Raw genomic sequence first — 25,348 nt, forward strand, 5'->3', positions numbered from 1 at the left:
GCAGACATGGAACAAATCAAGGGTCTAACAATCCTAATGGGCACAACAACCAAAAAAAAAAAAAAAAAAGCTCACGAGTCATATATATATATTTCTCCTGGTTGCCAAGTTGATACGTGATTCTCTATGGTTTTTGAAAAAACTAAATGTAACTTATCAATAAGAAGTCATGTTGTATAGAAAGATGTTTTCAATTTGAAAGCCAATACTAAGCCCAAGCATGGATAATATTGTTTTCATCTTAACCATTCAGGTTCATACAGTGGGCTGTGTTAGGCCCAATGAACTGTAGGTGTAAGATTTTAACTCAAAATGCATCGATAATAAATCAACTACCTTTAAACTATAGATTATTGTTGTACTGATGTAGGACTTACACATCATAACTTGAATCGAACCAATTACGCCAACACATAATTATAATTGTCTAGTTTTACATTTCAAGTACACACATTTTCCTGCATTTTTTAAACATCTTTTTCAAAGGAGAAATCTTGAGAGCCCTACTTTCTCACCAATTTCCTGAACGTCAATTTGAGTTTGCTGTTTATATTCCCTCAACGTGAACTGCCTATAAAGAGCTGGCTTACCGCAGCTCTTGATGACCACATCGTAGGAAGGACAGTAGAAGTAGGCCACAGAAAACCTCTCAACTTTTTGGCTGGTAACCACTCGGTGCTTGATGCTTTTGTAAATGCCATTGCTCAAGGCCTACGAACATATCATATAAAAATATGACCAGATTATACACATGGTATAAGGATATCCTTGTAAGAAACATGTGTGTGAATACAAAACAAAACAAAATTCCAAGTACTTCAAGGATTACCTCAAAGAAGTCCCCAATGTTGACAATCAGAGCTTCAGGATTAGGTTTAACACCCAACCATCTTCCATCTTTGTATATTTCGAGACCTCCAACTTGGTCCTGGTACACTATGGTTAGGAAATCAGTATCAGTGTGAGAGATGAGGCCACACACTTGGGAAGAAAATGGACATGGAGCATATCGATTTAATCGAAGATAACTTGTTCTCGCCGGACAGTTCTCTTCGAAATAAACGGGTTTGACTCCCAAAGGCTGTGCCAGAATTTCAGCTAAGCTTCTAGCCAAACCGGACACAGTCTTCACGAATGCTTCAATTGTTGACCTGCGCAAGACAGTATCGATACCAAAGGCAAATATTGAAGAAGAAAAAAAATATAGATTAATAAATTTATGTAGTGTGGTTCTCTTGGATTAAGAATTTGGCATATCTACTTAAAATTGTCACATGACCTCACCTCTTAAAGAAACTTGAAATCATTTATTTTTTATGTTAAAGATTTCCGTTTCGTTCCAACTTAATCTAAACTACAAGGATATGATTGCATGTTTCTAAATTACATAGATGAAACTGAAAACCCTAGAAAACTACAAGGACGAAAATCGTCTTCCAGCCTATATAAAATTACACGGATGCCAGCTAAATTTGCCTCTATTTTTGCATAGAATTGGTCTTGGGTGTTATGTTGATCACTTGAACACTAGGACTATGTATGAATTGGAAATTAAAGTGTATAGCATCCCTACAAAACATACAATTGTGGCATCTTGTCTTGTTCCCACAAAACCAAATAGATGGCTCAGTACAGGCAGTGGAGTATGTTTTGTGAATGACTTGTGGAATCGTGCAAAGACGCATCATTGTTTTGTTCAGTCCACAAAACAAAAGGAACCAAAAGCCTGTCGGGCCGTGCATGCATGTCGCGTAGCCGCCCCACTTGCAAGATGCAAGTTCTCCTCTAACTACGTGGCAACCATGCATGCGATGAAGACTGGTGTAGGCACGTGGTACACCATGCATGCAGGGCCAGGTATCATATGGTGTTGTTGGGAAAGAAAGTAAACTGAGTCTTGACCAAAAGAAAGTAAACTGAGAGACAATCTATGGTTCATCTGGCTTCAGACGTCTTGTCTTTTCTGTAGGGACATACGCTTGGCCTTTGGCAGGTAGGGTACTAAGCTTTAGCAAATAATGCCAATCTATATAGTATATACTATACATACTCAAAAACATACTATATATATCAATATTCTTCATTCCTAAAATAGACATAATCAGAAATATCTAACACTAAAAAAGGAAATATTTGTGATCTAACCAGAAAAACAAAAATATCTAAGAAGGTGATGGCAGATAGGCTTGAGCATATAATAATAATAATAATAAGGGTTATTGATCGAAATATTCTCCTAGTTCTTGCTCAAGTTTTATTGATTCACAAACTAAATTTTTCATTTCAATAGTTCTCCAACACTCCATTTAGTACGGTCTTACCATCAAAGTCTGTCAATTGTTCCGTGAAATTTAGGGGCAAAACTGTCTCTCTCTGCTATCTCTTCTCTCTGCTCCTTATTCCCTTCCCAACCCACCCCATGGCTGCAAATCCTGATTTTGAAGATGAGAGAAGGCTATAACCATGTTTATTTTGTCGCATGTCCATTTAAGAAGCTATCAAATTTCTTCTCAAATAAGACAAAAATGAACGTAGCTGAGAAAGCAATAAGGATCCACATAATTGGGGTCATATCTGGGTGGTTTTGCCAGAGAGAGAGAGAGAGAGATTTTCTTTTTTAGATGGTTTTGCCCCTTGATTGTTCAGAACAATCAAAATGAAATTCGAGCAATAATTATGGGACTATTTCATTCAATAAACCTAATCATTTTAGGTTTTTTTTTTTTTTAATTTAAGAGAAATGAAATAATGATTTATTGAGGAGGTAACAACCAGTACACAAAAACTCGACTAAGCCCTAAGGGATTAGGCGAGGATATCTATACATAAGATTTCAGTTGTCAGTCTAACCTCTTAGTGATCAAAACCGGTAAGAAAACCTACAAGTTATAATCCTTAAAAAGAATATATGCAACACAATCAGGAGCACATTCTTCAATCTTTAATTGTTAAGGCATATGATCATCTAAAATCATTAAGGTTTGTAGTTAATATTTGAAGTCTTATGATGTCGTATTTAGAATTCGTATTCGAAAGATAATTGAATGGAGGTTTGAACATGCCACAGGTACAATATCAGTGATTCTTTTCTTCTTATTGTGCATATATTTTTGTTTGTTTTTCTTGGAAAAGGTATAAAAACTAGTGAAAATGAAATCACAAAAGTATAAGTAGGACGTACCTAAGGCTCTTGTGCTCAGTCTTCATTGTTGGAATTTCTGTGGTAGATATATGAAAGGCTTCTGACCATGAGAACTGCTTCAAACAAGTAGCTTCTGGGTTACCCCAACGGTAACTATTGGCAGATAAATTCAAAATATTATTTTCAACTTTTTTTGGAAAAGGCTGACGAAATAGCCTCTTTTGCTCATATTGCATGTCGTTTACAACTTCCTGTGAAACCCCATGATTCACAACTTGAAAGAAACCCCATTGGCTTGCAGCTTGAGCCACTTCACTCACAATCTTTTCTCTCTCCGTATGCCCAAAATTTAGATTGTTAAGATCGATCACAGGCAGCTCACATTCGTCAACATCAGAAGGCTTATCATGATAATGGGTGGGATTTTGTAAGAGCGTCTTGCAGGTTCCTTGAAATGGAGGCTCAAAATCCATAAGGACTGCCTTGGATTGGAGAGCGCTTAGACCCTGAGAATTTGCAAAATTCTGAACCTAACAATAATAAAATGTAGGGAATATGCATCATATTCAAACTTATAGGAAAATTACCCATTCAGGCATGAAGAAATTTAATGTTTTAATATGCAAGGCATCAGTCAACAGGTTTTACAGTCTTCCTACATCACCTTTGCTTTCGAAACATAGAGTGAAAAATCCACTAAAGAGACTAATGTAAAAAAGAATTGTCCTTGCAATACATTAGTTAATTAGATTTAAAACTGTATGATCATATAAATTGTGCGGGTTTTTATCACAAAACACTCTTGTAGGTCACGAAACTATCATGTTGTTTTTTTTTTTTTTGTCACTAATGAACCTTAACCCTACTCATAAGTAGTCCATTTTTCCTCCAAAAGTCTGTTAAATTGCTGGCATGACACTCATATAAAGTTCACATATCCAATGATATCCCGTCACACGGATTAAATATTAAAAACCAAAATAAAAAAACCATCACCTCCATCGCACCCCACCCCCACCCCCAACCACCGCAACACCCCCTCTCCTTGCCATCCCCTCTCTGCCTCTCTCTCTCTATCGCTCTCTTTCTCTCCTTAATCCCATAATACCCTGTTCTAGGGCTACTATTATAATTACTTAATTAATATTAGATTAGCAATTGAAATTTACCTGGGTTCATTCATCTTCTAGGTCGATAAAAACTTGTGAACCTTGGAAATTGAATTTTATTGGTTTTTAAAAAAGAAATAATAATCATGCACTGAGGAGTTGAAGCTTTGTGCGTGAGCCTCGTGATCCTCCAGGTTGTTTTGGCTGTACAAGTGATAAGAGTTTGATATTATTATTCATTCTCTCAATTACCCTACTGAGAGAGAGAGAGAGAGAGAGAGAGAGAGAGAGAGAGAGAGGGTGTGGCAGTGGTTGGGGGTATCTTTTTTAAAAATAATTTTTTGTCTAATTTATGTAGCGTGATATCATTGGATATGTGAATCTCATGTATACCATATCAGTAATTAATAGGCTTTTAAACGAAATGGGACGGCAAAGAGTACTTATATGCACGGTTGTTAACTTTGAGGACTGTTACTAACACCTAAAAAAAAACACCTAACCTAATAATTTCATTAACTTTAAGAACGTTTTGTGATAAAAACTTAAACTGTGCAGATGAATGCAATCTGCTACATAAAGAGACATGAAAAATGATAGCAATTAAATGGCTAAATCCTTTTTGTTTTAAAAATAAGATATTTAAATGAACATAAGAGTATCAAAGTCACCAGACCCACCACCAGCATTTGCAGGTCAACTACTTAACAAGAAAAGCCCCCTTTTAACACTTGTATGTATATGATGACCACCCAAAAAAGAGGGTCAAATAATAATATACCTGAAGAACTAGGTGTCGAGCACCAGTCCCATGTTGCCACGTTAGCTGCCTATAAATATAATATCCCGACAGAATATTCTGTTTCCCTCTCCTTGTTGAGGACCTGAGAGGTTTTAGTCCATGGTGTTCATGGTTCTGTTTCTCTTGTTGAGCTTTAGTTTAAAGCGGAACTTATATGTATGATTTATAGTTCAAGATTCGAGAATGCGTCTGGTAGTCTAATTAAAATTAACAAATCGAATAAAAAAGACATAACAATGATCCTAAACCGAAAAGTAAATATGCATGAGACAACAATTTCTTAAATGATCTTAAGAAATTGTGTTTTAACTAAATATTAACATATAAATCAAATAATTAGAGTAAACAATTTAATTAGTTAATCTAAACACGAATAAGTTCTTATTACTGCAAGTTTCTAAACTAGGATCATTGCTGCCAAATCCACATCTCTATCCTGCACAACATCTATAGTTTCTTCATCCTCGGGTCCCACGAAGATAGAGAATATACACCAACAATTAATAGATAATTTAAATTTAAATCAACAGCCTTTTAACCCATTGAAAACAAGAATTCAGCAACTCAGATGGTGATTTCGATGAGTGGGTCTCATACTGGGGTTGGGAGGGGTACTGTGTGCAAAGAGAGAAAGGAAGAGACAGTGGGAGGTGAGAATGGAACAGAGCATGATGAAGTCCTTGTTCCAGTTGATTCTCTCTCTCTCTCTCTCTCTCTCTCTCTCTCTCTCTCTCTCTCTCTCCCGTGTTTTCACTTTGCTCTGAAAACGAAGAAAACATCTGAAAGTTTGTTTTCTCATTTTACCAACAAAGTTGATATCGTTTTCATTTCTTCGTTTTCTTTGTTTTCAAACTTAACAGCACCGATCGGAAAACAGAAAACGCGGTGCTAAAAAAACGATAACGACCGGCCCCTAGGGAGTGTTCTGCTCATCACTTGTATCAATTACTACCCAAATTAAACTTGACCAACTTGAAAACTTCCCGTAACAAATAAACATGCAAGTATTTCTAGTCTTAGATGGGAACGTGATGAAGAAGTGCACTCACCTGTAAAGAACCTTTGATGTAATTCTGCTAGGTTTTTCCTCTTCAAATTAACTCATTCTTGCTCGTCAAGTATATATGGATCATATAACAGCAAATATATGAAGAAATAGGGTTTACTGGAAACTAGAAAGAAATATATTATTTATAGTGATTTGCATGAAGTTTGGAATATATATGCAAATATATATATGTATATATGTATATATAGAGGCTGTGCATTCAGTACTGAGCTGGTTGGGAATCTGTGGCTAATGTTGAGAACACGCGTTTGAAAATGCCGACACAGAAATGTTCCAAATTTGTACAATAACTCAATAGGGCAACATGTAGACTAGGGGGCTATAGGGTCATCTAGGGTTATCTTTGAAAAAGCTTATTGTGTGAGAAGGTAACACATCGAATGACATGTTGAGCTGTTTGATGTACATTTTGTTATTAAGTCAATACACCATAATTTATTCAAACAAACGAAAGATTATTTCGCTTGTCGCGTAGCTACCTACTGTCACATCGAAAGACTCTCACCACACATTAATCTGGAGGACAATCAAATAACTCTAAAATTTCTTAGCTATAATCTTTGAAAGAATATTGTCAGACAAAAAAAAAAGTCGAAGTCCTTGAATGCATCTTCCTCTCTTTTTTTGATGTGTTAAAGTCTTTGAATGAATTCGTACCTCACATTCCTCGCTACACTACCCCCTTAGCTAATTCCTTTCTCTGCGTTGTAAATGGAGGCCACCCCGACCAATGTTGACATCCCTTCACTATTATATCCATGCTGGAAGGTAGGGACACCATTCAGAGACACTGACTGTCCTTTGAGATAACCTTGCTTTATTTTTTTAAAAATTAATTTTTTTTAATTAATTAATTTTTTTTATCGTTTAGTTTGTCATATCAAGCAAGAGACACGTGGCTCGATCAGGATATATGCTTCCATTTTTTGATAATTATTATTAAGTAGTTCTTCATCAAAAATGGAAACTGAATCGGCCTTTTCCCTTGATTCCCTCCAAAAGTATCTCACATGCAATGCAACAATTAAGTATGTCGGCATTCAGTTTTGAAGTGCTGATGCTACAAATCATGTTGGGAATGGTGGTTTGCATTATAGTGCTTTTTTGACGAGGAATCTAAAATGATATCTTTTCATGTGTTATTGTGATATGAGAGGATTCGTACCCTTCATTTATTAGTAGTGTGCAATTAACGCCTTCCTCTTTATTGTAATTATTCTTCATTCAATTACCCGTATTTCATCTCATATAAAATTGATAAACTGACTTAGAGAGAAACTTAGATATGATTTATTCGATTACCCATGTTTCGTCTCTTATAAAGTTAAGATAAACTAACTCAGAGAAAAACTTAGATATGATTTAGAGTGTGCAATTAAAGAGACGATGACGTAATAAATCAACATTATCAATCATAATCATACGAGGATGTAGTCAAATTTTATTATGAGAGAATCTCGTAAACAAATCTTGTGTTGTTTGCTTGAAGCTATTTTGTTAATTGATCACATTATCTGATAAGATAGTTAAACGAGTTAATTGATCACATGATATGATGGGATGGTTAATCTCTGCTAATTAATTATTGAACATGCATATACATTTTGTTACGATCTAACAATAGGTTGCAGATATTTCTTAGCTATGCAAGCTACAATAATGTGCTTCATACACGTGGTGCGATATTATTTGATTGATTTCATATTTGACAGATTAGCCCGAAGTCCTTTCATCTGCTTTAGCCTTTTTTTAAACTTCTTTTCTTTCCAAGCTTTAGCTTAATGTGCAAGCAAATAAGGTACGGACGGTGGAGTGTGGGGTGCACTCGTCCTCATGGACGGCCCTTCTTTTAATTTTACATTCGTTTTCTTTATTCTTCAACTTAAAATGGTGATATTGTCACGTCTCAAATGTGAAATCATAAATTGAGTTTCGTATTAAGGCATGAATTGCATCTCATTATAAAATCCATATTTTCAAGAATTTGAAAAAAATTTCTTCAATTTAGTTTCTAACAAAAAGTCTCAATTTTGTTCCATAACTAACCGGTCTCATTTGAAACAGAAGTTGCTAAATTGATCATAGTTTTCTTATCACATTACTAGCTAAATAAATGGTTAGCTAATAGGATCAGGGGCGGACGTAAGTTGGGATAAATGGAGTCAAGTGACCCCATGGCTGCTAGAAAAAATGGTTGTGAGGTCCTCAAGCGACCCTATGGGCAGTAGATGGGTGACCCTAATATGCATACAAGGTGCTCGACGAAAGGCCTGCGTGCAGCAATAGGCGCATCGCATCTTTTTTTTTATATCGTTTTTTGAAAACATGTCTAGATAAAAAGACGTCGTTTTGGTCCAGGTGCGTTCAATTTTTTTTAAATGACCTGGCATTAGAACGACGTCGTTTTGAGCCAGATTAAAAAGGAAAAAAAAAAAAGGAGCACAGAAACCTTCCCCCTTATTTAGTTGACTCCACCCAAAACCCTTCCCAGTTCCAAGTGAACCCAATTTATATTTTTGATTAGTCCAATTTTTGTTTAATCATGATTGGGTATTATTTGCGAGAGGTGCCCAATATTGTTTATGTACTTTGCTTTCTTTCTAGTATTTGCTATTAGTTACATGCCAAATGGCAAAGTTATTCTCGACAGTGACATTGTAAAGGTGATTGAAGTTCCATTTTTAAGCTGCTAGACAAAATTGCAAATTTACAGAACCATTATCGCAATCAGTTTCTATTGATATTGATATTGATATTTTGAACGGTCCCTTCTTTTAATTTTACATTCATTTTCTTTATTCTTCAACTTAAAATTGTGATATTGTCACGCCTCAAATTTGAAATTATAGATTGAGTTTCGTATTAAAGCGTGAATTACGTCTCATTATAAATTGCGTATTTTCAAGAATTTGAAACTTTTTTCTTCAATTTAGTTTCTAACAAAAACCAAAGTCTCAAATTTGTTCCATAACCGGTACCTTATTTGAAACAGAAGTTGCTAAAAGGATCATAGTTTTCTTATCACATTAGTTGCTAAACATATGGTTAGCTAATAGGATGGTGCCTAGGTTACAAGATTTTCTTTGGTTACAAGCATTACTCCACTCTTAAAAGAAGCCAAATTAATAATTGTTTTTAGTTTTTCTTTTTCTTTTCTGAATTCCTTTCTCAATTTATTTGATGAATAATTTTACACTATTGTTGCCAAGAATGTAGGAGCTCCTACTTACATTGTAAGAGGGAAGTATTTTCGTTACTTGATATCTTCACTGGTAAGTTCATATATTCAACATAATTTTATTTTGCTGTGCTTAGCAAGAAATAAAAACTTTTTTCTGGTTAGAGTTGCTAGGTCGGACGGATCAGATGATATTATTAAGGCTCTCAATGGAAAGGTCGAGCTAATCTTCGCAAAACAACAGGAATTGCTAAAATTCAATGGGAATTATGACGCTCACTAGAATATTATGATATGCTTATTCGTGGTCGGTAGAATAACTCTAGTAGTCTATAGATTCATTCGATGACTGTTCTTACAACCAAATAGGAACAAAACATGCAGCATTCAGTGGTTTGCCATGCTAGCCCATGTTCATAGAAACCGTAAAAATAAAATGGCGAGTAAGTGAAAACACAGTTATCTATTCAATGTGCCCTGCGAATGTGTACTACAGGAAAACAAGCTGCTAGCATTTGATTTCAAGGAAAGGTGCAACCAAAAATCACAACTGTGTACAAAATCAGGTTACGTAGCCCGGCATTTTACTCATCATCTTTGTATGGGTACTCTTCTGGAACTTGCTTGAGTAGTTTAACTTGCAATTCAAATGCATCATCACCTCGAAGCATATCACGGATCCAACTGATTTCAGTCTTCATTGATACCTGACCATGGAATCAACATAGCACAACGGCAGTGTAAGGCAAGATAAGGAGAAATTTCGTGTATATTTTTATGACATCAAAGTAGCCTTTCCACCAGCCTTCAACCTTTTAGGTTTTCTTGGAACCTTGGAACCTCCCAAAAAAACCCCATAATACCACCAGGAAGTAACTTTTAGACTTGGGAACCATGTGTATCCCCTCAAGCTACAGTACTATACATCTTCTTAGATACGATCAAGTAAAAACGCACAAAGAAATATAAAATAGCAATCATTCCCTAGGAGAAAAATGAGAAAAATGGAAAACTTCTAAATCTTTCTTCCAATGTGTTGTATCACAAAGGGAAAATAAAACTAATCTATGTCTGAAGCGGAAAAGATCAATACAGGGTAGAGTTGTGTAAGAAATATAAATCCTACATTTTAAAAAAATATAAATAGATAGATAACAATTTGACTAGCGTCAAGCTAGTTTTATCAGCTACAGGTTATATAACTAATGTTTTGAATGGAAGATGATAAGATTGAAACCTTCAGCAGACATTAGCGATAATCTGTGCAAGTAGCAATAAAAACCAATACAACTGAGTATGTACGAGTATAAGAAGTTATCTTCTATTATATATATAGCAATTCAATCAAACTGGAAAAAGAGTACCCAGAAGTCATATAAAGTGGGCAGATGTCAAAAGCGGTGTGATAGACGAGGTTACAACTCACCATTTCTAAGGCACCTCTTACAACTCCACTCAAGATGTTGCAATAGTACAGACCCTGACAAGTATCTGGAAGCTCAACAAAGTCTACCAGAGGATTGTCCTCCAGAACAATGCTGCAACATGTTCCATCAGCATCCCAATTCGTAACAGATGCAGTGACCCCCAAGAACATTTTAAAACCAATCTGTAGAGAAGTATCAATAGAACAATTATGACACAAAACTACTTCAGAACTTCGTCGAGAAGTTTGTGGCAATAAATAAATACAACAAAAAATGAAGTTAAAATTTTAGATATAGCGAATAATGCAAAGCATGCAGCAAAAACTCAGCTCTGTAACAGTCTTATGGAAACCAATATATGTACTTGCCAACCAACTGGATCCAAAAAAAAAATACAGTGAAACTACAACAAGGCAATGCAGTCCATAGAGAAACAAAGCAACCCAGCCCAATTCCATTTGTCAATCGCACTACAGTCTCAACCCCAAACAAACTGATATCTTAATTCTTAACCCAATTCCATTTCTTAGTGATTCAAATTGGATATTGTCTGGCCTTACTAATATGCTTTGTTGCACGATTGGTAGACAAGGATTTACCATCTTGCATTTTGACATGGAAACAAGAAGTAGCTAAACTCTAAACAAAGAGACATGACTATTTATCAATCTTATATACCAAATCTACTAATCTATTATTAACCTTGATTCCAATTCGTTATTTTCATTAACAACCCTCCAAGGTCACCTCAAGAAGGGGAAATATAGAACAAGTGGATTACATTTTCACTAACATTTTAGTAAAAGATGATGATTATCAATAGGTTGAGAAGACAATGGGAATCAATGTAAGCTCCAATAACACCAGGAAACAGGTGATAGACTCGAGTGAAATTTGCAACACAACCCAATAATGGGCACAAAGGAAACAGTTTACCAGGTTTTACAACAATTAAGAGCAGCAGGATATTTAGTTTTGAAAGGAATCAGACGTAAATGACAAACCTTTGCAATCACTTCAGCAGTTTCTTTGAAGTCAACACATCTAGATACATTAGATTTTGCGAGAAACTCATCGATTAATCGAATTCCAATATTATAGCCCCTGAAATGCAATTAAATTGTCACCTGATCCGCAAAACCAAAAATAAATGTATATGAATAGTTCATTGGCCGTCAAACATCGCTTTGAATCAAGGAATTGCACAAATTAACAGCCAAGAACAGAACTTTACATCCAAGAATAGAAGGAAATTTCCGATGCCCAAACTCAAACACACATATATACAGTACAAAGTAGAACTGAACTTCTTGAATTTAGAGAATGATAAAAAAATAAAAATAAAATTACATTTGGTCGAGCTGCTTGTTAACCTCTTCAACCTCCTCAAGGTCCGTGAGCAGCTGGCGCACGATTGCACCATACGTCAACGTAAACAGCTCCGCATTCTACAACCAATTCAATTTCAAAGTTAAGAGGGTTAAAAAAAAACATAATTCAGAGATTCAAATCAAGTTTGGATGCCGAGAAAATTCGAAATCCAAAGACAAGGGGGGAGTTGGGGTTTCGCTTACCACGCGTTCAACGTTGGCGAAGATTGCGTCACCGGATCGAGGGCCAACAGGAGGCATGGCGATCTGAGCTGAGAGTGACAACTTCAGAGGTTTCTGTGTGAATCACACAAAATGGATTATCAACCCAATTTTTAGTTGTCGATCGAGTTTTCAGAAGTCGGAGCTAAGCCTTCGACTTTTGCAAGCAAAATGTCGAATCGACCCTTTTGGGAGAATAAAAGTAAAAATCTGACAAAATGCCATGTGTAATAAAAAGGTTTCAGTTTATTGAAAAAATAAAGATAAAATCCTCGAGAGGGCAAAGGAATGGGAAATGAAATGGAAGGGGGAGGATGTGGCAAAATAAATAAAAAAATAAGATCAGGGGAGGCCGAGAGAAGAGGAGATTTTAGAGCAAAATTTGTTTGAAGTTTGAGAAAGAAAAAGTTGGGAAATTTTGAAATGTAGTCAAAATAATGGTTAAATGAGCAGGTTCTATTCTCCATAAATCATTAGAAATCCATAACGAAACCATATTTTAAAATATATTTTTGTTTAATTGTTAATGTATGTGTCAGCAGTGGCGGTCCTAAGGTTTTGGAGGTCCTAGATGAACTACCAAAATGTGGCATTCTACTCTCTATGTATATTTATGCGATTTTTTTTTCTGATAAGTTTAAACAAAGAAAGTCAAAATTGTAACCTAAAAAGAAATGTAATTCACATAACAACTTCATAAAATGCATCAAAACATCGCCTCGTCTTACATTTTTCGAAGCCAAAGTATCAATTAACTTTGCATAATCAAGTTTTTCTACCATATCTTTTTCAATAGAAAATATAAGAAATAGTCTTGTGGGTTTTTACCTTCTTGTTCTTCCTCAAGATCGCTTCCTCTTGCAGTAGATATTCAATAATAAACTGCTAGTTTTTTTTTTTCTTGTGTTGAGTAGAGCAGATTTTCGTCTATGATGCTAGGTTTTTTTGTTGTTTGCTAAGATATACGCTACTAAGGTTAACTTATTAAACTGATTTAACTTTAGAAAAATAATTGGTCTCTTATTAAGTTTCCATTTTTCAGTTTTAGAGTAAATAATTGGGCTTTTTTTACTGGTATTTGGGCTTAATATAATATTAATATGGTATAATTTTAAAGTAACATACATATGTATATATAGAGGTTTATGAAAATTGGTGGCCTTTCCAATTTGGAGGCCCTAAGCGACCCCCTTGCCCGCCTATGCTCAGGGCCTTCCCTGTGTGTCAGTATTCAATTGCTTGGATTAGCAACTACATGGTCTTGCTTATGTTGTTCATAGTAGATGGCGTAAAGTTCTAGTTGAAGGGGACTCCAAGCTTATTATTGACTGCAACATTAATATATAAAAAAACTGAGCCCTTGGAGTATTAAGCTTTTGATTAAGGTAAAAAACCATAAATTGAATTATAGTATGGCTACCAGAGCGGGGAAACGTTGGGGTTAACTTGTTGGTGTCTTGGAAATATATAGATTGTTGGGTTAAATTTAATCTATGAGGCTTTATAATAACGAGGACTTTTACTAATCAAACTTTGAAATTACCTATAGGATAACTAAGAATGCCTAGAAGGGGTGAATAAGCCAATTTAAAATTATAATCAATAAATAAAAATAAACTTCAGTAGCATAATTGATATGCTTATCAATCCTGAAAATGTGCAGAGCATAAAATAAAGTAACACGCAACGAATTATTTAACGTGGTAAAACCCTACCTCTGGGGAAAATCTACAGGATTCCTCAGTTCAAAACAAATCCACTATAGAACGATGATTACAAGAAGTACTCACACACTTATCCTATACACATTCTAGATAATGTTTATTGACTTCTTCGTAGCTCAACTTCTATTACGGGATGATGTTTTGACACTCCTTATGTTGAACGCAATACTGGTCATAAATGTTTCAAGCTTGCTGGAGTTCTTCCAACTCTCCTTATGTTGAATCCGATACTTGTCACTATCGATTCAAGCTCAAGGGAGAAAAACCGTCACAACAATCTTGGTGCCTTCAATCATAGAGTCACCAAACATGCAAGTAAATGCAACATGAAAGATAAAAGTGTTTGATAAATCACCAAGTAAATATGGAATACTTGATGATTTATCTCAAATAAAAACTCAGCTTTCCAAAGTTTATGGACTGAAAATATGATTGTGAAAGCTTTACAAACAAAGAAGACAAAGGTCTTATTTTATAGACTTTTTCTTTACAAAGAAAGAAAACACATTGAGCAAGTTATCAACCAAAATACAAGTGCCTCTCCGCCTGGACTGGACTATAGTCTGGGAACATGAAAGGACAAATATGCTTGAGGCTGATGAGGGAGCAGCGAACGCGACTATATATCATGTAGAGTTGCACTGTCATACTTCTGTGCTGGGATGAGTGACAGGAAGAAGAAAGGTACATACTATATAGGGTTTAATGAATCTGTAGATATATTGGGGAAGTTAATTAACTGTTGAGGCAAGTATGTGTTTGTGATATGTTGAGTTTTCTGTTCAAATTCGATACAAAAAGTTAACAAGAAAATCTAATGCTGTTGTGGCTGGGATGACTTCTCTTTTCCCTTTTACTGTTTTTTCTATTTTTTATTTATTTAAAGGAAGCCATGATAACAATTGGAACAAAATCAATGCAATCCTCAAGGTCTTCATTTTGTTGGAGGAGTTTTCGAGTTCAAATCCCATAATAAACAAGACAATACCTATTTATTTATTTTCTAGAAAAAATCTCTTCGTTCAAACTAAACATAGGGAAGAAAAAAAAAAGATAAGAAAACTTTTTGGTAGATTGAAGTCAAAGCCACTTCCCTGAAGTCAAAGTCTGGGATATGACAAATCAACTCGATAAATCATCTCTTATTTCGAAGAAGTAGTTCACCAGAAGCTCCTTGCAGCCTTGTGGAGGACAAATCACAACAGCGCTTCACTTGAGCATCTCATCTAACAACTCCCGTGCATGAGCAGAGGTTCAACTTAAGCAGCTTCTATAGAGTTTTCCGGCGACTGAAGGTGTAGGTGCACCTCCTTGCATCTGCACAAGTCTGCCACTGGCAGGAACAACTCTAAAGGGTAAAAAAGCAAGATTGGGAAGTGAGAGACACAGGAACAACTGCTTAGGAAGTGAGAAAACTCATAGGCTTCTTAATTGGGCCACACTTTTTTTTTCCTGTCGGTTTGGTTAGGCCCAATATGATTTTAAAAAGTGTCAAACTGGAATTGAAATCGATCAAAACCAGTCCGATTTGGTTTTTTCAACAATTTTTTACTTTTGGTCAATTTGTTTTTTTTCTCATTTTTCTCTGCCCGATTTGGTTAGGTTTTTTGGTTCTTCGGTTCAAATGCCAACTTATAATCCCCATATAGTTTCCCATGGGAAGGGAAATAGAAGATTTGTTTCCCATGTTTGGTAATGCTAGAAAATAACTTAGAAATATCATTTTTCTTTTCCATGTCTAGTGGGCATCAATTCGTCCGAATTGACTAAACCAACGGATTCAAACCATAATTACCGGTTTTGTTTACCGCTTTGATTTTGCCTCCTCGCAGTTTCCGTCCTTATTAATGATGTCATAGTTTCAATTATACTGTGTTTTAAATTTATGTTCTTATTCATTTAAAGTTTTCCATTTTAAAAACAAATATAAAAAACTTTCCCACTTTAATGAGTGCTCTTTAATGGGTTGAATTTGTTGATGGGCTCAAAAGGTTTGCTCTGTCGCGCTTGCAGGACCAGAGCAATGATAAGATGATCTTCGATGAGGAAGGCGATGATATTTAAGAAAATGAAAGAAAACCAACAACAATGTGCACACCTTTGTTTCTCCTTCAACCAAGGTGCAAAATCTATACCACCAAATTGGTGCAGATCACACATTTAATGTAGGTTAAACTTCCAAGAAAGGCAAAGAGATCTTCAACTCCTAACAAACAATCCAAACACATGATTAAAAATATATATATTCATTAACTAATTAACAAGACAAAAATGAAAAAAAAAATCTTGGTGGGATGGTCGCACTGCGACGTAATATTACTAATTTAAGTATTATAACATTAATTAATTTATACTATTATATGTGAATTGGTAATATCACATGTTAGTGTGAACGTCACTTGGTGTTATCATAACACGTGTATCCATCTTGTCCTCCATTTCCATGGTCAATAAATACCCCATAACCGGACACTCGTGAGCTTACCAGTTTTCGTCCATTTGCATAATCTTTTAAGTTAACAAGATCCAAAAACCAATGGCAAAGCTAACCCCATTGGCAGTCCTCTATCTTCTTCACAACCCTAATCTTTATGAGTATTATTTCCACTCATGAGCTGCAGTATTTTTTTTCCAGTCGAACTGCACTGAGTATCACCGAATTTAGGAAATCAACGAGTGCGAGCGATTGGTCACAATTCCATGCTCTACTGAAGAGCAACACATAGAAGTTCGTGCAGCATGCTGCCATCAGTTGCAGGGAATTCCCACCAGAGTCGTTGTAAGGTGTTGAAGAAACTGATCCTCAAGTACAAATATATATATATATATATATAAACGCGGTGAGCTCGATCAGGCAATGACGTTACCAGCTAGTTGCTCCATAGGACCTCAACCATGCTCTACTGAGAGGCATTAATCTACTTAATTAAGTTTTCTGTTTGTCCTTTTGACTGGTTTGAGTTTTGCCCTGTTGGGTTTGAATGAAAGATGAAGTTTCCAGCATAGAAAGGGAGAATGTTATCTGTCAAGTAATATACATTTTGTGATGAGTTGGATGTGCGCTTAGGTTAGAAAAATCCAAAAACTGCAAACAGCAAAACTAAGCATATGCATCAAAACTTATTCATTAACTAAAGAGTAAAGATTTAAGTCATCCCTTGGAGTAAGAAAATAAAGAACCATAAAAATGAACTTTAAAGCCACAGCTAACTACTCAGACCAGGATGACTGCAAAAGCATCACTCAAATTCCGACACCACCGTACAGACGGAGTACAAGGTGAAAGGGTGGACTCCTTCTGAATGTTGAAATCTGGAAGAGTCCTCCCATCCTCCAGCTGCTTCCCAGCAGCAAATATGAGCTTTCACATTATCAATGGTATCCAACACATAAATTAGCATCAAAATTCCAAATCAAGAGTTAAATAAATATGTGGTAAAAAAAGTTAACAAAACCAGTAAAATAATATTTATACGCTTCTCCCTCTCTTCTCTAGAATCCTCCCATGTCTCTCATCTGAAAACTACACCACATCTTTACCATATCCTTCATATTCCTCTCTTTAACAGGTTCAGCTTGGGAGGAGAGAGTAGGAAGCGTTAAAATGTAATATTTTTTTTTGGGGGGGGTCGAAACTGAATTTCATAAAACAGCCCAACGCGGACCAGCACCCCAGAACACAGGGGAGCAAAAGCAGACAAACAAGAAACACGAACACTGGCGGAAAAAAGAAAATGTAACCAGAAGCACAAATACTACAGGAAGCATCACTCAGTAGGGGCCGGGAGGCCAAGCATTAAAAAGCTGAATCCCGTGTTTTGGATACGTTTTTGAAAACACCGAGAACGACAGTACGTTGTTTTCAAAATTTGTGCACCGTTCTGGATTCATTCACTCAAGACAAACTCCCCTGTTTTGTAGCGAACATGTATTCAGTGAAAACCCGGAAACAGAAATGTTTGAACCTATGTTTTAGGAAATCAGTTGGGCTCTACATATTCAATAGGGGTGTTCTAGTTGTGGGATAAGTCTGATAGTATTAGTAGGAGTGGGAGACGTATGTTAGTATTGGTAGTAATGGGATGTTTAGTTGTTCCTTCTTTATCTGAGTCAGTTACTTTGTACGTGTTAGTTAAGCTGTGTTTCAGTCAATGAGAATTTACTTGAGTTCAACAAAAGCTCTCTATCTCTTGTCGTTTGTGTTTCCTAAATTATCAACATCTGGTATTAGAGCAGGTTGCCCACGTGTTAAAGCCCAACAACCACACGTACTCCACGTCATCCAATATGTGTTGTTTATGTGTTAGACTTGAAAATTCATCACCCAATTTTTAGCATCTCTTTGAAGAAATTATCCATGCAAATAATCAGTTAAGTCGGAAATTGTTTAGTCATTTGAGTATTCATATTTTCATTTCAATTTTAATACGTTTTATTTTTTTGCACATTTTAGATGACGAAATAACTTATGAACAAGTGGTTCTGCTTTTTCCATCGTTAACATATGGGGTGGTCCAAACCGCTTGCTCTTTGCACATGGATTCACGTTTAAAGAGAAGGGGACGTAACACATTGTCTCCTTACTCTCATTGAGATTTAAAACAGCATGGCGGATGTGAACGGCTATTTGGTATGGTGACACTTCAATGTCTACTCGTTGGGAGTATTCTAATCTCATCAGGAATAATAATTAATAGTTGAAGAAAAAGACATGGTCGAGAAATAAGTTTCGAACGTATTTGTAATTAATTACCATCCATATTGCTCTGAAGTCAGTACAGCTCATGAGACTGATACACGGCAGTGTAAAGATGCTGCCACTGCAAGTCATGAGACTGATATGGCTTTTTACAAGGCTTACAATGCTGAGCTATCTTGCTTTTTGTTCCTATTATACAAATTTGCCTTTTTCTTTGTTTCATTTTTATTGGAATGAGTTTTTCTTGTCCACTTACGTATGTTGTTCTTGTCACGTGATTAATATGTACAGCTAGCTACTCCATTCTCGAGTACAGTTCAATTTTAGTTTTTAGTTTTTAACTCGTCCAGTCAAAATCTAAGAATGTTTTTAATGAAGTTTTTACAGAACTGGTAAGCATTCCATACATGGAAGGAAAAAAGTACGTCCGGTTGCACACATTCATTTAAGGCACCGTTGTCTAGGGTTTTTCTTTCTCTCATAGGCATGCAAATACCTAGCAATACCAAGTTAAATCTAAATATTAATGGGTACTTATGTCAGGTTGAGTGCATGGTTAATTAATTTTTCTAACAATGGGAAGTGGAGTACGATCACGTATAAGTGATATTTTATGGATATTATTCTCTAAAAAGGGGAAAACATAAATCATTGTTCATTCATATAGCATGTGTACAAGCTATACCAAGTAAGCATAATACAGTATCATTTCATAATTTCTCCAACAAAGGGATAGTGCGGTTAAATCTTAAGAATTAATCTCAACTCCAAAAGAATATTAGTTTCTTGGGCCTTCGATTCAAAAGTGGGACCTTTGTTCCTCAGGCACACACACCATATATATACGCAATGTGCATAGATATACATTCTCCACACAGAAAATGTACGCCTCACACAGAGAGATAGATATATATATGGGGAGAAAACTATCCGGTGGTAAAGATGTGGTGAAAAGAGGAGCATGGAGTCCTAAGGAAGATAAAGTCCTTGCAGACTACATCAAAACACATGGAGAAGGAAAATGGAGCCATGTTGCTAAGAAAACTGGTTGGTAATATACATATTCAGACATATCGATCGGCCATTTTGGTTTTATTTTATTTATATAAAAGAATTTAGTTTCATAACATCTCTTCGAGATAATATACTTGTAGGGTTGAAGCGGAGTGGGAAAAGTTGCAGACTGCGATGGTTGAATTATCTTAGGCCTGATGTTAAGAGAGGCAACATTTCTCCCGAAGAAGAAGACCTTATTATCAGAATGCACAAGCTTCTTGGAAACAGGTATGACATGTTGACATATTGACATGTCATTTTTTTTTTTTTCCTTTAACAAAGCGATATTCTAAACTACTCTAATGTACGTATGGAAAGAGAGATTGAACTTACATTGTCTTATTTCAAGCTATTAATATATCTAAGATGCATATTAAATATATTTTCAAGTTGAATACTAATTAATTAGGTGATGATTAGGTGGTCCCTCATCGCTAGAAGATTACCAGGTCGGACAGACAATGAAATCAAGAACTTCTGGAATATTAATTTGAGCAAGAGAGTTGCAGAGGCAAGACCACATCGAATCAAGATTAATGCTAAAAATGATGGCGCTGATGAAGGTGGTAATTGTACTGCTAAAGATGATCAGGTTCAGGTGATTCAAAGTATAACATTAAATTGCACAAAGGCAGCTGCCATGATCCCATCGCATCATCATCTACATGATGGTGATAAAAGGTTCAATATTCAAGATCAAAGAGTCGCTGATGACATCTCGTCTAGCAGTTTTCTAAGGGACTTGGACAATTTCATCAATGACGTTTTGCACGAGTCCGAAATCAATGGAGATCAAAATTATGTGGTGGATGATCAAGAAGGGGAGTATTGAATGGAGGATATTAATGGCCACGCGCCATACCTCTCAGTGATGTCAATTTTTTTTAAATAGAAAATTATGTTTTGTTGATTTGAATATAGCAGTGACATCACAATCCTCGAACCACATCTTGAATAATATTGGATGGTTTTGTAAATATCCACTGTATAAATTAGGAGTGGATACGCATGATCCGGTTCGGTTCGATTTTTCTCACAAATTTAAACCTAAATCAAAACTTACAGAAGGTCTAGTTTGGTTCGACTTACATAGAAAGTGTTTAGAATAACTGAACTAAACCATACCAATGCGATTCCAATTCAGTTCGGCCAATTTCGAGTTTGGAATGATAAAAACATGAAGAGGTGAATAAGAGAAAAATAGGAAGAAGGAAAAGGAGATAGAAAAGATAAAAGAAGAGCAAAAGAAGTAGAATAGAGAAAGAGGTGAAGAGATAAAGACGAAGGGAAATGGAAAGAAAAATGTGAAAAAGAGAGAAAGACAGAAATGCAACAACAACGGTTATAGTTCATCGAAAAGAAAAAGAAGTTGGGATAGTTGTTATTTAATTGGGTATAAATTGAAACTAAGACATTTATGTATTAATTTGGCTAAAATATCTAGATATTACTTGGAGTTACTAATGTAATTTAAATATTAATTAGGTTTATTAATAATTTTAAATATAAATGAATAAATAAACTTAACATAATCGGTTATGTTCAATTTAAACCGGCTTTTCCAAGACAAAAACCGATGCAGGACCGATCCCCAAGGCGGAGGCTGCATATAGGACCATGGTGGTCCCAGGCCTCTCCTCAAATTTATTATTAAAAAAAATTGTATGCTACTTTGCACATTACCATATTTTTAATAAGGCCCAACCCAAGTTCTTGTTATGCGAAACACCCATTGGACAATTATAAATATTATTTATATTTACAATTATCTTCTACCCACATACAGCCCTACCAAGTCAAAAGCCCTCTAAAGCGCTCTTCACTGTTGTAAAACAATTCTCAAAACACAAGCCGACCTGTCTTGTTCCTCGAAACCCCACATTTCGAGCATTCCAAGCGCCCCTCACCGGCTTGTCTTGCTTTTGACGTTAGCACTAATTCTATCGGTTGCAACCATAAGTATAGAGCTGGTATTTTTTGCTATAAATATTGTGAAGAATCGATTACAGAATCAAATTTGGGATTTATTGATAGACAATTGTTTGGTTGCATATATTGAGAGACATTTTTAATAGTATATATGACAAGGCTATTATGCAATGATTTCATAATATAAAAACTCGTCGAGGACAACTATTATTGTAATGAATAGGCAATATGATTTTTGATATGTGTGAATGTGATATATATAGGGGCGGAGTTAGAATTGTAAAATTGGGGAGGCCAAAGTAAAAAATACGAGTATCTAAAACATTTATGTATTCAATAGTTACATGTTTAGGGCTGAATATTTCTAGTTTAGCTTGTTACTCATGCTAATAGTTGAGGTATTAATTTCCTGGGAGTTGTCGGAGTTTCTTGTGTTTAGAAACACATTCTTTTGTTGTTCAATCTTCAAATGGTAATTGTATTCTGTTCGGTTGACGGGAGGACAAAACCAAGACAAACAACTACACACTAATCATCCAAGACCAAGCATGGCCCAGAGAAGGAAGAACAGAGCCACTTACTAAGACAAGGAAGATCAGAGCCACTAACAAATTGTGTGCAGCACCAGACTCAGGAAATCAATCAGTGCGAACTTAACAGACAAGTAATGCAAACAGACCACACCTTCGATCCAAACAATCCAAGCACAACATGAAGGAACAATTCACATATATACATATATATAAACTAAAACATACAAAACGCAAACAGAAGTGCATGAAAAGGAATTTCATGTGTTACTAAATAAAGAGTAATAAGATAAGCCATCCATCCATCAGCCATTTCAAGACCATGAAAATACAGAACCACATAACTTGTTATTATAGCTAATGCTGCCGTTCAAACAAGGATGGCACCACAAGCATCAACGAAAATCTAAAAACCACCACAAAGGCAGAGGGACTAGGTGAAGGGTGGATTCCTTCTGAATGTCGTAATCGGCAAGAGTCCTCCCCGTCCTCCAGCTGCTTACCAGCAAAGATGAGCCCCTCTGCCGGTCTGAGGCAGAGCAATACAGATGCATGTAAAACAGAAAAAATCCAAATGCAAAAAGAAACAGAGCATATACATATAAAGCATTTTTATTTATTAACTAAATAGTTTCTGGTGACCCATCCATTGGCCAATTAAAGAGTACGAAATATAAAATTACAGAATTTTTTTATTTATTTAAAAAGTCACTGCTCAGACAAGGATGGAACCACAAGCATCATTCAGAATTCAGATACCGCCACGGAGACGAAGGACAAGGTGAAGGGTAGACTCCTTCTGAATGTTGTAATCTGCAAGAGTCCTCCCGTCCTCCAGCTGCTTACCGGCAAAGATGAGCCTTTGCTGGTCCGGAGGAATGCCCTCCTTGTCCTGAATCTTAGCTTTCACATTATCAATGGTATCAGAACTCTCCACCTCCAGAGTTATCGTCTTCCCAGTGAGGGTCTTCACAAAGATCTGCATCCCACCACGCAGACGGAGCACCAAGTGCAGGGTCGACTCCTTTTGAATGTTGTAGTCGGCAAGGGTCCTTCCATCCTCCAGCTGCTTGCCTGCAAAAATCAACCTCTGTTGGTCTGGAGGGATACCCTCCTTGTCCTGGATTTTGGCCTTCACATTGTCAATAGTATCTGAGCTTTCCACTTCCAAAGTAATTGTCTTCCCAGTCAAAGTTTTCACAAAGATTTGCATACCACCACGCAACCGAAGCACCAGGTGCAGAGTGGATTCCTTTTGGATGTTATAATCGGCAAGGGTGCGGCCATCCTCAAGCTGCTTACCAGCGAAGATTAGCCTCTGCTGATCGGGGGGAATGCCTTCCTTATCCTGAATTTTTGCTTTGACATTATCTATGGTATCCGAGCTTTCAACCTCCAAGGTTATCGTCTTCCCAGTAAGTGTCTTGACAAAGATTTGCATACCCCCACGAAGACGAAGCACTAAGTGAAGGGTTGATTCCTTTTGGATATTGTAATCAGCCAGGGTGCGGCCATCCTCGAGCTGCTTCCCAGCAAAGATGAGCCTCTGCTGGTCTGGTGGGATGCCCTCTTTGTCTTGGATCTTAGCCTTGACATTATCAATTGTGTCGGAGCTCTCAACCTCCAATGTGATGGTCTTTCCGGTGAGAGTCTTGACAAAGATTTGCATTCCACCGCGGAGTCGGAGCACCAGATGGAGGGTGGACTCCTTCTGGATGTTGTAGTCGGCGAGGGTGCGGCCATCCTCAAGCTGCTTGCCAGCAAAGATCAGCCTCTGCTGGTCCGGGGGAATGCCCTCCTTGTCTTGGATCTTGGCTTTGACATTGTCGATCGTGTCAGAGCTCTCAACCTCGAGGGTGATGGTCTTTCCGGTGAGGGTTTTCACAAAGATCTGCATCTGTATATACTATATATAGAAAACAATCATGAATCAGATTTGTTTCTTGACATAAACAAAATTGCATCTTGGAATGTGATTTGTTAAAATCAGACAACAATACACAATTTTATCAACAAAACTTATTTCACACATGTATGGAATGATTCGAAACAGTTCTCTGCCATATCTTGATTTTTAACAGCAACCAATTAACAATTTCGTGTACAATCAAATAACCAAACAAAAAAATTGATACAAAATTTTTCGCGGAGAGCTGCATATTATAACACAAAGCAAACCCTAAAATCAAAATTGCAACTTGTATCTGATAGATTTCTATTGTTCCTTGGAATTCATACAATTAAACTCAACTTGTTCCTCGAAAGTAATTGATTAAATCAGGCAAAGATTTAGGATTTCATACACATCCAGAAGATTCTAACCAATTTTCGTACACAAATTGATTAAAAAAAATGGCATCTTGATTATTAACAACGACAGGATTAAACAATCGAACAAAAGAAAATATTGACGAAACTATAAACAACAAATTGGCATCTTGATTATTAACAACGATACGATTACAAAATCAAACTGAAGAAAATATTGAAGAAACAGAGCAGCAACATAGGAAATACGAACCTTGAGAGAGAGAGAGTTAGAGAGAACTTCGATGAGCTTTAGAGCAACTCCACCCATATTGACCTTAGCCATGGCAAGGGAGCTAGGGCAGCCACTATTCACGTGAATAGTGGTTTGCAAAATCCAATTTTGTGTTTCAATTCTAATGAAGCGCATTATTCATTTTTTGTTTATTTACAATTTTATTTACCTTAATAATTAATATGGATAATATTTTCGGATAAGATTTACGGGTTCCTACGTGTCAATACTATTCATATCTCATAATCGGATAAAATTTTCAATTTCAAATTTCAGATAAATTTTAAAAAAAGTCTGGTATTTATAGAAAAAAATTCATTAATTTTTGGTATTTTTTAAAAAAATTCGAATTTTTTCCAGTATTTTATGGCAAAAAAATTGGCTGCCGTTGGATTGGAGGAAAAAATCAGATCGGAGAGCAGACGACGCCACGTGGCAACAGGAAAAAAATCAAATCAACGATGCATCTGTAGCGATCTTTGTAGAGAACTCCCTCGTTTTGGACCTGGGGCGAAAGTTGCCTTGGGCCAGCCGGTTGGTGGGTCCCAC

General features: G+C 36.1%; 4 protein-coding genes across 7 annotated transcripts; 1 reads left to right on the forward strand and 3 right to left on the reverse strand.

Annotated features, from left to right (window-relative positions):
• Positions 1 to 70: 70 nt before the first annotated feature.
• Positions 71 to 6,280, reverse strand: LOC103342546 (gibberellin 2-beta-dioxygenase 8). 2 transcript variants are annotated; one of them, XM_089048522.1, is made up of 4 exons: positions 6,103 to 6,280; positions 3,182 to 3,672; positions 830 to 1,151; positions 72 to 711 (listed from the first exon to the last, which is right to left on the reverse strand). In XM_089048522.1, exons 2-4 carry the CDS (start codon positions 3,613 to 3,615, stop codon positions 481 to 483), a joined length of 987 nt encoding a protein of 328 aa, XP_088904648.1. In that variant the 5' UTR covers positions 3,616 to 3,672; positions 6,103 to 6,280; the 3' UTR covers positions 72 to 480. The 2 variants fall into 2 exon arrangements, with proteins under 2 accessions (XP_016652297.2, XP_088904648.1); XM_016796811.2 differs by lacking the exon at positions 6,103 to 6,280 and having other exon boundaries at positions 71 to 711; positions 3,182 to 3,666.
• A 3,328-nt stretch (positions 6,281 to 9,608) lies between these two features.
• Positions 9,609 to 12,463, reverse strand: LOC103342506 (uncharacterized). The gene is made up of 5 exons (XM_008246141.3): positions 12,302 to 12,463; positions 12,078 to 12,175; positions 11,732 to 11,831; positions 10,727 to 10,909; positions 9,609 to 10,007 (listed from the first exon to the last, which is right to left on the reverse strand). Exons 1-5 carry the CDS (start codon positions 12,356 to 12,358, stop codon positions 9,885 to 9,887), a joined length of 561 nt encoding a protein of 186 aa, XP_008244363.1. The 5' UTR covers positions 12,359 to 12,463; the 3' UTR covers positions 9,609 to 9,884.
• A 7,139-nt stretch (positions 12,464 to 19,602) lies between these two features.
• LOC103342547 (transcription factor MYB82-like) lies at positions 19,603 to 20,775 on the forward strand. 2 transcript variants are annotated; one of them, XM_089047984.1, is made up of 3 exons: positions 19,603 to 19,793; positions 19,897 to 20,026; positions 20,219 to 20,775. In XM_089047984.1, exons 1-3 carry the CDS (start codon positions 19,751 to 19,753, stop codon positions 20,628 to 20,630), a joined length of 585 nt encoding a protein of 194 aa, XP_088904110.1. In that variant the 5' UTR covers positions 19,603 to 19,750; the 3' UTR covers positions 20,631 to 20,775. The 2 variants fall into 2 exon arrangements, with proteins under 2 accessions (XP_088904110.1, XP_008244405.2); XM_008246183.2 differs by having other exon boundaries at positions 19,629 to 19,789.
• Positions 20,776 to 22,853: 2,078 nt separating this feature from the next.
• LOC103342507 (polyubiquitin-like) lies at positions 22,854 to 24,816 on the reverse strand. 2 transcript variants are annotated; one of them, XM_016796812.2, is made up of 2 exons: positions 24,779 to 24,816; positions 22,854 to 24,154 (listed from the first exon to the last, which is right to left on the reverse strand). In XM_016796812.2, the coding sequence occupies exon 2, from the start codon at positions 24,152 to 24,154 to the stop codon at positions 23,009 to 23,011; it is 1,146 nt and encodes a 381-aa protein (XP_016652298.1). In that variant the 5' UTR covers positions 24,779 to 24,816; the 3' UTR covers positions 22,854 to 23,008. The 2 variants fall into 2 exon arrangements, with proteins under 2 accessions (XP_016652298.1, XP_088904109.1); XM_089047983.1 differs by having other exon boundaries at positions 22,854 to 24,163.
• Between the last annotated feature and the right edge of the window lie 532 nt (positions 24,817 to 25,348).

Source organism: Prunus mume, linkage group LG3, assembly GCF_029339155.1.
Source record: "Prunus mume cultivar Tortuosa linkage group LG3, ASM2933915v1, whole genome shotgun sequence".
Lineage (NCBI taxonomy): Eukaryota > Viridiplantae > Streptophyta > Magnoliopsida > Rosales > Rosaceae > Prunus > Prunus mume.

What these genes read in the sequence shown, in the direction of transcription:
- LOC103342546 (XM_016796811.2), bottom strand. Translation starts at nt 3,615, where the DNA reads ATGGATTTTGAGCCTCCATTTCAAGGAACCTGCAAGACGCTCTTACAA. An exon ending in ACTGAGCACAAGAGCCTTAG is followed by an intron (nt 1,152 to 3,181) that starts GTACGTCCTACT and finishes TGTCTTGCGCAG; the next exon opens with GTCAACAATTGAAGCATTCG. An exon ending in ACATTGGGGACTTCTTTGAG is followed by an intron (nt 712 to 829) that starts GTAATCCTTGAA and finishes ATATGTTCGTAG; the next exon opens with GCCTTGAGCAATGGCATTTA.
- LOC103342506 (XM_008246141.3), bottom strand. Translation starts at nt 12,358, where the DNA reads ATGCCTCCTGTTGGCCCTCGATCCGGTGACGCAATCTTCGCCAACGTT. An exon ending in AACAAGCAGCTCGACCAAAT is followed by an intron (nt 11,832 to 12,077) that starts GTAATTTTATTT and finishes ATTGCATTTCAG; the next exon opens with GGGCTATAATATTGGAATTC. An exon ending in TAAGAGGTGCCTTAGAAATG is followed by an intron (nt 10,008 to 10,726) that starts GTGAGTTGTAAC and finishes TTCCATGGTCAG; the next exon opens with GTATCAATGAAGACTGAAAT.
- LOC103342547 (XM_008246183.2), top strand. Translation starts at nt 19,657, where the DNA reads ATGGGGAGAAAACTATCCGGTGGTAAAGATGTGGTGAAAAGAGGAGCA. An exon ending in CCATGTTGCTAAGAAAACTG is followed by an intron (nt 19,790 to 19,896) that starts GTTGGTAATATA and finishes ATATACTTGTAG; the next exon opens with GGTTGAAGCGGAGTGGGAAA. An exon ending in CACAAGCTTCTTGGAAACAG is followed by an intron (nt 20,027 to 20,218) that starts GTATGACATGTT and finishes GGTGATGATTAG; the next exon opens with GTGGTCCCTCATCGCTAGAA.
- LOC103342507 (XM_016796812.2), bottom strand. Translation starts at nt 24,154, where the DNA reads ATGCAGATCTTTGTGAAAACCCTCACCGGAAAGACCATCACCCTCGAG.